General features: G+C 42.0%; 1 protein-coding gene across 1 annotated transcript in view; it reads right to left on the bottom strand.

Moving 5' to 3' along the window:
* Positions 1-4,120: 4,120 nt before the first annotated feature.
* The window catches only part of LOC134017540 (contactin-associated protein-like 5), a 51,244-nt gene continuing 41,235 nt past the window's right edge, over positions 4,121-14,129 (bottom strand). Inside the window, exons 15-24 of the mRNA XM_062457261.1 lie at positions 13,740-13,867; positions 13,310-13,480; positions 12,633-12,851; positions 11,601-11,840; positions 10,159-10,383; positions 8,684-8,817; positions 8,272-8,359; positions 7,071-7,274; positions 6,604-6,678; positions 4,121-6,191 (exon numbers count right to left, since the gene is read on the bottom strand). Coding sequence (XP_062313245.1) covers positions 5,989-6,191; positions 6,604-6,678; positions 7,071-7,274; positions 8,272-8,359; positions 8,684-8,817; positions 10,159-10,383; positions 11,601-11,840; positions 12,633-12,851; positions 13,310-13,480; positions 13,740-13,867 — 1,687 coding nt within the window. The 3' untranslated portion in view covers positions 4,121-5,988. The remainder of the gene's footprint in view (positions 6,192-6,603; positions 6,679-7,070; positions 7,275-8,271; positions 8,360-8,683; positions 8,818-10,158; positions 10,384-11,600; positions 11,841-12,632; positions 12,852-13,309; positions 13,481-13,739; positions 13,868-14,129) is intronic.

The raw sequence follows: 14,129 nt of genomic DNA, 5'->3' as shown, positions 1-14,129 counted from the left end.
TATTGGGGCGTGGCCTGTAGCGCCACCTATTGTCTCACATGGCCCATGTTTGGTATGGTAGTTACTAATGGTCTGCAGTTTCAACATGCCAAATTTCACAACTTTTTACGGTACTGGTCTAGGGGCTGCCATTGACTCCCATGGGTAAAAAATAATAATACCACCAATAACAATAGGGTTCTCCTACCGGAGGAACCCTAATAATATATATGTGAGAGAACAAAGGTTGTGCCCTTGCTGAAGGCAAAGCACACCCAATGATATTAAGACCAACAGCAAAGAATAAACTACTGACATGGTGAACCAGTCCTGTCTACAGTGAAGGACTTCTGTTTGTTATGTTTGTTGGAGCTCCTATCCTTAGACACAATTTTAATATCAATGGTCTGTAGCATATGCTAATGTTAGTGCCACAGATTAGGCAAAAATGGACTATCAACAATGTGGATGTCAACACACTCTCATATTGGAAATGGAAAAGTGCTGCGTACCATCAAATCATGGTTGGAAATGTTCAGTCCCATAGGGATCTGTGCAACATTTCATGCCAAATGATTATCCAAAATTATCCAATGCCATTCTATGGTTGAATGTTTTCCAATGTTCTATGGTTAATCTGATTATGCTTTGTGGTATTGTAGGATTGTCTTTTGCACTTGTGTGACTAATTTCTTTTTGAGGTCATATCAATCCTTCATGGAATATGCAAATTAGACACAGTGAGTCCCATTTTAAATTAATAAAGCCAGTCCCATTTTTAATGGTAAAGTCCACCTAATATGTAAATATTATAATGGAAAGCTCAGCAATTAGTTTAAAAAGTTAAAAACTAAATTGGAATTATGTTGCGCGGTTGTCATGCAACAGTTTTTATTCTCATAATGTCTATATTATTGTACAGACATCCTGTTTCACAGTCCCTGTAGTAAAATACAGGACAACCACATATATATCCAAAACCACAAACGTTTTGGTTTGTCTAATGGAAAACTATATCCGTGGTGGCAAGTTCTGTAATTATTAGATGAGGAAGTGCTTCAAGTAGCCATTTTATTTCTTTCTCATTTGGTAAGATATCCCACCATGTCTGTATTTACATTTGCTCATTTTAGCAGACGCTCTTATTACGAGCGACTTACAGTAAGTACAGGGACATTCCCCCCGAGGCAAGTAGGGTGAAGTGCCTTGCACAACGTCATTTGACACGGCCGGGAATCAAACTGGCAACCTTCAGATTACTAGCCCGATTCCCTAACCGCTCAGCCGCCTGACTCCTGTATATAAGGCAACTTATTACAAGTTAATACAAGTTAATTGATCAATACTCGTCCTAACAAATTCTAAATCAGTATGCTATTCACCTAGCACATACCACAGTGTGCTTCAGCAGATAAAACAGAACACGTATATTTTCTTGGAATTGCTAAGTATCTTTCTATGAAAACTGTTAACACATTTTAATGCACACTACATAGCTCTGAAAGATGTATGCACAAACCATAAACATGCTCATCATTTAATGTGAATCCATTTAACTACTTTGTTAAAGAGAGCAATCACCCTGTGTCTGAAAACAGACTGTGCGAAGCCCAAACACAAAGAATTTGAAAAAATAATGTACATAGCTATACCACTGTGGCTATACCCTTCTGGATCACGCTTCAGGTATTCAGGGTTGTCATAAATGGAGATCACTACAATGCTAAACACACTCCCTAGTAAAAAGATTACTGCCTGGACCATGCATGTGACAGCAACCCTCATCAGAGCCTCCAGCTGCGGCTGGGAGAAGGAGCTGCTGTTGTCCACTATGCTCTTCATGTGCTTGTGCAAGTAGATGTAGGTGCGGCTGGAGCACCACACCATACAACTCAGAGGACGGACGAAATATGTCAATAATAAAACACGAGACAGGAAAAACAGATAACTCTTGGCGGTGTGTCTTGCCTGGGGAAGTGTTGAGTTGTGGTGGACCATGCTGACGTCAGGGTAGACCAGGCCCAGAGTACGCAGCTTGTCAAATATGGTAGAGTTTCAGACCTGAGAGGAGAAAAGTGCAGTCTATGACGAGACCACAATATGTGACTTTATCAAAGTTGGTTTTCACCCAGGTGAACATGGCCGTGTTCCGTTGTACAATCTTGAAGTAGTAAAACACACTGATCCAAGAAGAGCAGGAATAGTTGGCCATGAAAAGCAAGTAAGCTAAGTAATTCATGGCTAGAGAGTGGATGACAGATTTTTCAAATGCCTGTAAAACCACCGTTAGAAATTTACACATTTGGTAAAATAAGCTGATAAAAATAACCAAACCTATAATAACAAACCTGAGAAGATGTTGTTGGTTGACACCTGGTTCCCTTCTTGTGAGCACCAGGCAAAGTATGAAAAACACCTTTAAAAAAATGTCTGCAAAAGTAATAGATCCACACACAATGGCAAATATGTTTCCATTGATTTTTGTCATTTTTAAACAGTTTGAAGTATTGCTGATAGTAAAAACTCCTGCTCTCCACTCAGTCAGTTTCAGAGTTTGATCAAGACTATACCCGACTGCATAGATGTAAACCAGCTAATGGTAAATGGACTGCATTGCTTTTCTACCTTATCAGTACTCAAAGCACTTGCTAGGGGCAGTTTACATGAGCATGACCATTATGTCATGCATGCAAATCAAATACTTGATTTACATCACTCCTTACAGTACAATTCTTCATGGTGATACAACAATATTAGTCATCAGAATATATGGAAAATAAGGACTTGTCTGCACATGAGTGTATGGTTTCACATTCAGCCATGCATACTGCACAATTGCATCGTTTGCATAGCTCTTACACAGCAGGCAAACACTGGCACAGGACAGAGAGGATGGGGAAAACTGAGGGCTAAGCATTCCCAAAGATCCATGGTAGCTCTCTTTTTATAGACAAAGATAAGCGGGGGGTTACACTAATAGGACAGGACCCCCCCAGGTCAAATTGTTCCCTCTTGTTCAGATTCTGGACTTTGGGGACAATTATTTTCCCGCTCTTTGGTCATGCAGCCATCTAATGGCTGATGCTCCAGGCTCAATTTGATATTTTTAATGCTACCTCCAGTGCAGTTTGCAGAGTCTGTGTGTAAAATTGAACACAGAGTAGGCGGCACAGGTTATGGGTGTGTCAAGAAGAGCAGCAACGCATGAGAGCAGTGCTGCTCTTCCTCCCAAATTGCATCTTCATCAGGAATTTCTTTCACAACTTCATTTATTTCCAAAATCATAATTCAGTCAATCAAGAACATTTATTTATGAAGCACTATATCATATACCATCTATGTAAATCACATGGGTTTAAATTGCGTAAATGTTGAAGTTGTGTTCAATGAGAGGTTATGTCATGTCATGTCTGCAACTACCCTGAATCAGGGTATACTTCTTTAATATGACAGAATTCTTAACTTCCTGTCTTCCAGAACTAAGCTCTGTATGAGTGGGTGAAAGGTATCCATTATAGACCTGACACGCTATACTACAAATTATTTTCATACAACCCCTGGTTTGTACCGTTGGACAAATGAGTGAAAATTATTATTTTCATTTTGCACGGTGCCTGCAACTTAAAATGCGACTCAATATCATTAGACCATACCTCTGTCTGATATCATATGTCCATCCTTAAAGTTGAGGCCCTACAAGGAATACATTTATCTATATGTACCAGCATGGACATGGTGGCATGGGCGATTCAATATTTAAATAATCCCAGAACACACACAAATCCTTTCGAGTACATTGTCTGATCCATCCAGATGTTTAATTTTTGCATAAGCATCTAGTTATCTTTGGTCAGATTTAATTCTGTTCAGTGTTAACCATGAACTTGTTTAGTGTAAGACAGGATACAACTCCATTAGGTATGCATTTATCCATGCATAAGCTGAATTTGTTTGTTCCATTTCCAGTTTACTGTGGTTATTTAAGGACTTAAATGAATGCTCCCCGTCTTCACGTCTGGTCTTCCCTTTGAGGAGACATCTGCTTGCTTGCTGCTCCAGAATTCAGACACACCCACCCTCTCACACAGACAAGAAGAGGGTAATCTGAATAGCAATTATGTGTTCAAGAAGAGATGGTTGGTTTCAAAAAAGAATGTCAGATTTTATTAAACATATATTGATAATAATATACCTGTACAATTAAAGCCATACAAAACTGGCCCTCAAAATAACCACAATATCAACATGAGTACAAAAAAGGTCTCAGAGGTTAATTACAACTTGCAGTCAAGGACACTTTAATTGTAAATAAAAAGGTTTTCAGGCAAAACTTTTCTGGCTTTTGTTAACCTCACTACTTTGTGATTGAGTGTGTTAATGAATAATTACTCATGTAGGACTTCAGCATATTATATATGCATTATTTGTTCTTTTGGTTGTTGTTGCCATTGCTGTAGTTAGACTGTCACTGTACCATTTTCTTAGACTCAGAGTATTGTCATTCATAATCATCCCTCTTACTGTGAGACAGAAAACACATCTACGCTATGCATCACTTTTTCATGTCTCCAACAACAATCGGCAGTGCTAATCCACAACCTAAATCTAAAACAGGAATGCTATGTTACAAAAGGTATACAAGATCACGTGACCCTGATCAGGAAAGCACACACATAAAAAAAATATCGGAAGATGAACAATAGCTTTGAACAAAATACAAGAGTTCAAGAGAATGTGGAGGAAAAATATAGATGTTCACACACGGCTCAGCTCCGTTGATGGTCTTCTAACCCTTGGCCAGACGCCACTCAAGTGGTATTTGATAGGTTTTCCAGCCAGAGGACAGGCAGCAGTTATTTTTACACACTCTTGCCTTGCCACAGTGCAGTCCCCATCCATACAGCTTCTACAGTGAAAACAAACTTGCTTTGAAAGAAACAGAAAGCAAACTGGAGGTAAGGTTTTTCGAGGAACAAAGAGAACTGTCTAACATCTTTGCAATTTTATCATGTATTAAGGATCTGTTTGAATTAACACGCAATAATGAATGTTCTGTTAGGGAAAATGCAGTGTTTCTCAAACTGAGAAAAAAAGAGGCCTCCCCTTGCATTATAATATACTGTATCTCTCTATATATTATACATTCATATATGTATCGATCCCCTCCCCTCCCTTCAGTTTGAGAACCACCATGCGGAAACTCCGCATTGAAGTGTGCAGATGTCTGAAATAAAAATATCTGATTTAGAATTGTGAAACGGGCCGAGGAGCACTCCAGTGATCCTCTTAATTCCTAAATTCCCCAAGATCCTCAAGATCTCACCAGAGATAACTTCCAGTTTTTACCTTTTTTAGAGCACCACATTGTCATTAGCTACTGATACGATCACCAAACAGTCTTCACTTCCTGGGAAGATCTGTCCTACACGCTTGTTTTCTTTATCTAGGATAAAGTTGTTACATTTTGGACCATATTCTAGCCATTTAAGTACATTAATTGCACTAACCACATTGAGGCAGAAAAAAAGCTCAATGATTTGTTGTTGCTTCTGTGCCTCCATCATTCCATTAATAGAGCCGTAGAGTCCATCTTCCCTTCCACCTCTACTGGAGGATCCTGAGGGACCTTTTATGCATTTCACCCTTGATATTGCCTCCGCCCTCCCATCTCTCCTGACACAGTGTACACAAAATCGCTGGATAAATCCATTGCACCAAACCCATAGTCATATTCTATCAGCGGACTGTCTCCTCCCGTCAACATAGCCAACATCATTCGTTGGTCCACAGCACAATGTCTTTGTCAGCTACAACTTCTGTTTTACTGAGTATCTAGACAGAAGCAGGGACATCTTCCCTTCTTCCCTCAATTCCCTATGGGAGAAAGGACTTCTCGGTCTCTACTCTGGGAGGAGGAGGATGCCAGGGGGAGCCACATCTTGTGCAGACAGCTGGACAAAACAGAAGAGAGGGAAGCAATGGTTTGAAGGCTTGGCTGGGCTCTGGGTGTCAGATGTAGTACTCCTTAATGTTGTCCCTGACTGGGTTGTGGAGGTGCAGCTCGGTCCGGTAGGCCGTCTCCAGGCTGTGCCGCTGTTGCTCCTTCTCCTTGATGCTGCTGGCGCTCCTCTGGGCCTGGCGCTGCTGGTACAGGAAACGACTCATCACCACCACCACACACAGAGTGATGAAGACCACTGCAGTCACCACACCTGAGGAGGAAGGAAGGGCCAGGGGCGGCCATCTTAGTTGATCAAGGTGGAGAACTTGTGATTTAAAAGCAAACACTGTGATAGGATTATGTACGGTGGATCTCAGTGTCATGTATTGTATAGCAAACTGAATTGTTGTAGTATAACGCAATATCTTGATAATTGGTTTGATAATGGAGAGCATTTTAGAGGTAAGTCAACTGTAAAGTAAATATAATGGAAAGAAGGAGAGTGAAGAGAGTGAGTTTAGGTCAAAGCAGTAGAAAATGAAAAGAATAACAGACCAGGGGGAAAAAAGGTGAGAGATAGAGAGAGAAAGAGAGAGCGGCAGAGAGAGTAGAAAGAGACAGAGTCAAACATCAGACAGCTGGGGCTTAGTCCACATTAATCAACACAACACAGAGAAACTGACCTCCTATTACAGCTGAATTGTTTCGGGTATCATTACCGAGGTGCTCCTTATCTTTTTTTGGCTTGGAAGCTTGATCTGGGGAAGGCAGCCACAGGTTCATTCATTAACTTTCAGTAATGAGTGACTGAGCTGTACGGCACAATGGATGTGCTTTCAACAGGGTGTTTGCAGCTCCTGATAATGCATTTGTGCAAGTTCACAAACAATGATAAACAAAAGTTCCATTAGGTTGGAAGGTATCAGCTCGTTATTGTTGTGACTGTGTCCTGATTTATGCTCGGAATGTAATAACGGGCTCTGAGCTGGAGGCAAGACTGAGGCACACCCACACCTGACTTAGACTCCTCCAGTCTGCTGCCAGGGAACACAAACTTTTGTGGATGAGAGGTGGAGAGGATCTTGTTCGTTTGTTAATTCAGTGTTGGTTCATCCAGGGACAGAGCAGACAGGGTGGGACAGACTCGTACCTGAGAGTGAATGTGATGGGGTGGAGTCAGCCAGTGCTCCACAGTTAGACTCCACCAGCTGACCCCGTACGCTGACCAATGAGCTGCCTCGGTTCAGCAGGGCAGCCTTCAGGGGTGCCACGTGATTGAACTGGACCGATGACAGGCAGCCAATGAAACCCTTTGAACCCGCCTGCATCACTTCCTCGTCAAAGTTCTCCCTTCCTGTGATCCAGAATCACAAGGGAAAGATTAGAGAGCAGGTTGATCAGAGAAGACAGAAAGGTTACCCTAAACAAAACCTTTTTTCGGACTAAATTAACCACTACACAAATAATGCTACCATGTTTTGTGTTTTTTTTTTTTTTTACTGTTTAAAAGCGAAATTTCTGTCATGGCTATTGAAAAGACACAATTTTGTCTTTGTCCCAGTGAACTTTTTTATGTAACACCAATGGCTCTCTTCCCAGTGAATTAGATATCTCGTTGCCAACAGAATTGAAGATGAATGTTTCTATGGCAACAGCAGCAGGGGATATCAAAAGAATCATCCTTCAGCATTGATCATTAACTCTCAATTTTTTTGTATAGGATTAGAAGGTCAAAAAGGGATTTTTTTATATGAAAAAAATGGGAACAAACAAAATTAAAGATAAAAAAGAAAAGATGAAATAAAAGAAGGACCAATTCAACTGAATAAATATGAAATAGCCATGAAAAAAGGAGCCAGCTACTTATCTTATCTCAAAGCAAAATCTTTGTCTTTTACAACAAAGATTTTAGGACTCTGTATCTATGGCAGCTATTTCAAACATAAGCTGACAATATGATCGTTTGTGTAAATGTTACCATACTGGCTGGTGGATTACATAACATATTCTTTATCTCTAAATGTAAGATTAAATGGCATTAGCTCTCAACAAAAAGGAGGCATGTGCAGTACCCGTGCTGTTCTGTGATATTATGCTATTCTCCTGACATCTGGAAATGGTGCATGATGGTAATGTTGAGCCAAAAAAATCAGAAAAAAATATGAGGGGAAACATTTATTTTCTACTCTTTAAACATTCATTTTTACTTTCAATGCAATTTAGGCCTCTAAAAGTTCAGTAAGTGACCCACAATGTTCTTTTTTGATAGATATTTGAACGTGGGTGCTCGTCTTTAAGCAGCATAATATCTAATCATTATCATTACGGTTGCATTTCATAAAGGGGCTTACCGATGACTTTGCCCAAAGTCAAGGATCTGATTAGGATCAGCTCAGCATCAGATGACAGGGAGTACTTTCGGTGGATGTCCTGGTCGATCTGGTGAGTGGAACATAATCAAATAATAAGCCCGGTTTCAAGCAATCTAAAACCATAGCAGTTTTTCCAATATATTATGGATTGAGTATTAAGTTCTGTCATGATCTTTTCAAACGACGGTGTAAAAGATTCTAGACAATGCATTTTGAAACCTTCAGCACCCACACTGATAAACCGGCCAACATTTACAGTAAGTTAAATTATCTCAATGTTCTATGTTCAAAGCGCAACTTCTGAAGCAGTTGTGTTCTGTGGCCTGTGTGTGCCTGTGAGGATGTTTCTACAGTGAGTGATGAAGTGATGGTCTAGTGTGTTCTGACCCACCTGTACGTAGACGTCCCTGCCCTCACGGTGGATCCTGATGCGGTGAAGCAGTCCGTCGGCAAGGCTGGAGGCTCTGGGGCTGAACACATCTGGCTTCCTGTCGGCATGGAGGTGGTACCAGATCTGGAGGCTCCCTGGACGACACAGATTCAAAACAACACAGACATTACTGTGCTGCATTTCAAAATCTATTTCAGATGCTTTTATAGAGGGGGGGGGACGGGACACAGGCTACTTTGAAGATTTCAATTGTCCTCAAGTCGTGCCTGAGTGAAATTCTCAGAGATGTTTATTGATTGGAAAACTGGGGGCTTGAGAGTACCCTTTGAAAAGCCTGCATTCTGCCTCAATATATTGTAAGAACCTCTGCTTCATATTCAGCACACCCATGCATATCAATCAATAATAATAAGCCTTGTGACCACTGAGGGAGGTAGGAATGTATTGTACTTAATACTCTAACAAAAATGCATTGTAAGAGCAATGAAATTGAGATTTTATATAAATAGAAGGTTCTCTATTGAGGCCCCTAGAGTTGGCTCTTTAGATATATAAATAATTATTCTGGGAGCAGCCTAAAGCTCTTTGCTCTTGTATTGAATATGTCAATATGCACTCAGTGTTCCTCCCCCACACACACGACACCAGATCAGAGAGGTAGAGAGCTTTGCATTATCAAGTGAAGTTGGGTCAATATTACAATTCAGGCGGTGAAAGCAACGTGTTTTTTCATGTTGTGTTTGAGAGAATCCTAACAGAACCCTGGTGGATGGAGATTACCTTGAATAAAGTGTTCCCCTCTCCCTCATTCTCTCAATATTTACCCAACCTGTACACATCCTTGGGCTCTCAACTGACGAGCTTGAAAGAGCAGTGACTTGGAGAGACACAGGGGTGTCACTCAACATGATGCTCTGAGCCTTTTGTATTTGACCCAGAAGCTGTCAGCTTAGAGGTCTAAGGTGAGGGGTCCCCTGCACTCATAGCTTCATTATACTCTGAGCTGAATAGCTGTTGACGCATCGGTGAACTTGGCAGTGTTTGCAAGCGGGCAAATCAATTTCCCCTGTCCCTTTTTGGGATGGACCAAATATTCTTAATATGACAAATAAGCTGTGAAGGGATTACAACGGAATCCTTTCATAGGATAGGAATTGCACATCCTTTCAATTGAAAGTTTGTTCCAAGCAATTGTCTTCCTCTAAACTTGGCAAAGTGAGGAACAATTGAGACATCACCTTTTTACCGCTTTTAACACCTCTGCGATTTATATTAATTATAGCCTTTCTCAACTGATGGTTTGGTGTTGTGAACTCATTTGGTAAAAAAAAGAAAGTTAACACTAAGAAAAAGAGTACAGTGTCGCATCGGTCCCTGTGGTTTTTCAAGAAGTCCCAGTACTGTAACTAGTCAGTGGATTGAATTGGCTATACGTTATTATGCATCCTAATCATATGGTAATAAGCAGAGGGTACCGTTGCGTGCCAGGATGACAGCGATGTATTGCTGGCTGAAGGTGCTGACAGCGAGCAGCATGGCAGGGCTCTGGGAGGTCAGGAAGCTGAAACCCATGTTCTCTCTGGCCCTGCTCATCTCTCTGTACACACTGGAGGCCTGGGAGCTCCTGTTCTGCATCACCCAGAAAGGCTCCTGGAAGGTGTAGGTCACCGAGGACTCCTGGTCAAAGGACACAGACACCTCTGGAGGGAGACAGAGAGAGGGGGATTGGGCGAGAGAGGAAAGATGGAGAGAGGGACAGTGACAGAGTGAGAGTGGTCAGAGAGAGAGATAGAGAGAGAGAAACCAAGAGGAGGAAAACGGAGGGAGAGAATGGGGAGAGAGAGGGGGAAGGGATAGAAGAGGAAGTGAAAGTGAGGAAGAGGTGAAGGACAGAAAGGGAAAGAGCGAGAGAAAAGATGTTAAAGGTTATCCTAGGATTCAGAGGTTGTACGTCTCTTGGACATGTGGATTTTTAATGAGAAGCTTTTTTATAACCTTAAACCTTGAAAGTTGAACTCCCAAAACAACACTGCCGTGTTCAGAAAATACAGAGGCTCATAGGGGCCAATACACAACCTTTTTCACAGTCTAGTTATTCCAGAGGACGCATCTACTCCTCCATGAGGAGTCAGAGAAGGACCCTCCCAGACAGACTGGAGACAGCAGAGCAGCCAGGATCTGTCATTCTCTTCTCCTCTCCTGCTTTGATCACTTCCTCACTTGCTGTTTGCCCAATCTGCTCTTTGAACACCACTGATCTTAACACCTTCCCTTCAACAGACGGAGGACGGCTGAAAAAAACTAGTTTCCTCTTCCACCGAGATCCTGAATTTGGATGACTACAATTCCAGTAAGTTGTGTAAGAAAAGCACAATCGAGTATGTATTCAGGGATTTTTGTTGTTTGCATAACTTTTCTGAACAAGCCATGACTTTCTTTAGAGGGAAAGTCCCACACAGAAACATGAGAGAATCTACAAAGACACACACGAGGGTTGAGACAAGTCAATAATGGATGTTTACTTCAGTGTAAATGAAGGGTGATGGTTTCTTTACAGTAGCAGGGAATTTTAAGTTCACAGAGAAAATGATAAAATATGCAAGAATCCCACTCAAACCGCTGCAAACAGACACATCAAAGAGTTTTAAATGAGTATAGCTGATCGTCTGGCTCATATGAGAGCTTAGAACATTACTGCTTCATGGTTCAGAGAGAAAAACAACAATACATTTATACATTTACAGGTTGATAAGAGTGCAAAAGGCAGAAGGTAACTGTTGGTTGAGTTATCAATACATTATTTATTAATGACAAATTAATTATTCCAAGAAGCAATCCTAATTTCAATGTATATTTTATATTAATGACGGCTAACAAATTGTGTACATTGTTTTCACAGTCCTCCATCTTTACCCACCTTCCTTGCAGGATGGTCCCCCGTACGCGGACTGGGAGCAGTCACAGACGTGGCCGCTGTTCTTCTCCAGACACCTCCCTCTGTTGTGGCACAGGCTGCTGGAACCGCTGCAGTAGCCAGGGCAACCGGAGCTCACCCCTGGGGTCATCTTTGCCCGCTCCTCCAGGTTAAAGGTCACGCCGTTGATGGTCAGGGTTCTGATGCAGCCCAGGAAGCCTCTTTGTCTGGATGCCGTTCCTCCTGAAGGACAGAGAGTGTGTTCGTTTATTAACGGTCCTGTGATTCTATATACCAGTTAATACCTGATGGGGAGGTTCTAGTGATTCTATAGGCCAGTTAATACCTCAGTTGCTTCCTCCTGAATGACAGACAGCATTGAAGGTATCTTTTATTCATAAGTCTGATAGACTTAGTTGGTCTGATAGACTTGGTTGTCCCAAACATTTATAATGTTTACTCATAGGAATCCATATCTACTGTATACGATACTCATTATAGTCCATTCTGATGTTGATGAGGATTTACAACACCCTCTGGTTTAATTCCAGAGAGCCAAGTGAACTCTGGAAAGCACTCAAGTGTGAGGGGTCTCATTAAGACTAAATATATGCAAATATGGAAGAATATCTATTAGGATAAAGTGTTAGGCTGACCTTTCCAGCCTTTATAACTAGAGGCAACAGAACGAGCCTGGGAATGACTAAGCAGGATTTATGACCCACAAAGATTACATCTCTGGGAAGCTTATATGGAATTTCCAAAGCTATTCATCTGTGTAATGCTTTGGCACAGCCAGAAAGTTACTGTGAAGTAATGATAATGAATCTGAAAAAAAAAATCTAATAGCCTTATAATTCATTCCATGACCTAGTATATGTTTGGGAACATCGTATTTCTTGAACTGGCCTATGGATGTCAATTGAGGAAATCAATCTCCTAATTCAAATTAAATAACTGTCTGTAGGGTCTAGTGATTCTATAGGCCAGTTACTTCCTTAGGGGCGGGGTCTAGTGAGTCATGACCACACCCACCTACAAAGAGCTGGCTGTTGAGTCGCAGGCGGAGGTGTCCGTCAGGTGGGGCCTCCAGGAAACGCAAGGGAAGCTGGTCCACCTGCAGAGACGCCTCCTTCACGCTGCGCTCCGCCCTCACGTGGTGCCACTGACGGTCGTTCAGGGGCACGTGGGACTTGACCACCAGGAGCACCGGGCCGTTGCCCACGTCGAAGGAGAACGTCACCACGGACGGAGCTGAGGGCACACAGGCACCACAGACGGGGGTCAGAGGAAATACAGTACATTTATTATTACATATAGCTGATACACTTTGGCATTTCCTGTGAGAACTCCCTCAAAACACACACAAGCTGACACACGCATGCCTGTACCACCTTTGCCTTCCTCACACGATAAATGCTGATGTATATTTTAAATTATTCTCCATTTGATTACATTGTTCCTTACTAAATTGTCACTTTCCTGATCACGTATCTATGTAATTGGGCTTATATGGTCATACATTAGTGAACATTATATGAAATCATGCATATTTTATACACTGCTCTCATATTGCCCATTGAAAAAGAAGCTTTGGAGACCTGTTATCATGATGCCCTTTGTGAATGTGTGTGTGTGCACTTTTCTGAGTAGCTGTGTGTGTGCTTTTGTGTGTGCGTGTATGAGAATGTGTGTGTGTGGGTCAGACTCACAGCTGAGCTCCACTCTGATAAAGTCCTTGAGGCCGAGGTTCTCCAAGAAGACCCCAGAGGGGGTGCTGGTCTTGAAGTAGAAGGAGATATCAGAGCTGAGCTCTGCCTGCAGGGTGGGGAAGTGCAGGTAGGACGACTCCTGGTAGAAGGACGCTGCATTCGAGACAGACTCTGCAGCACAATAGACAGGAGGGTCAGCAGGACACAGGAGAAGCGCTCCATTCACAAGGTAAACACACAGAAATTATGGACCAGAGCATGGAGGAACATCTCAACATGCTCTGTATGGGCAACAATACTCATTTCCATGCAGTCTGTCAAAACACATCTTAGAAGAAATTGTATTTCTCCCCCCCAAAAAATCTGTGTTACAATCTCATTCCATTTCTTTGTCCCAATTTAAGATTACAAGATAAAAGCGGTCACCTACTGTCTCCATAACAACGGAGTGGGCCGATGCTGTAGACGGCCTCCGAGCCTGTCCTGTTGGTGTCTCCAATAACAACCTCCCTCACGGGTAAGTGGTCTTTGTAGGAGATGACTCCCGTGTCATTAGACCTGTAATTAAGGAAAAGGACCTCAGTGCTGAGGGCAGAATGAAGCAATCAGGAGCCCTCTCTGTCCTTCAGTCTGAGCCCGCTACCTCAGAGCTCTACTGGAATAGACCTTGTTCCTAACCATCCTAAAATGGAGAAGCTACACAGTACCATTACAGTATTTGCATTTACAGCAGTGAAGTGTGATACCATTGCTGTGGCTTCACTGAGGGTAGCCAATAATCAACATGCAGCCACTAAACAGTATATACCAATAGAACAAA

This window comes from Osmerus eperlanus, chromosome 3 (assembly GCF_963692335.1).
Source record: "Osmerus eperlanus chromosome 3, fOsmEpe2.1, whole genome shotgun sequence".
NCBI classification, from domain to species: Eukaryota; Metazoa; Chordata; class Actinopteri; order Osmeriformes; family Osmeridae; genus Osmerus; species Osmerus eperlanus.
This window is presented reverse-complemented; position numbering and strand designations above follow the sequence as displayed.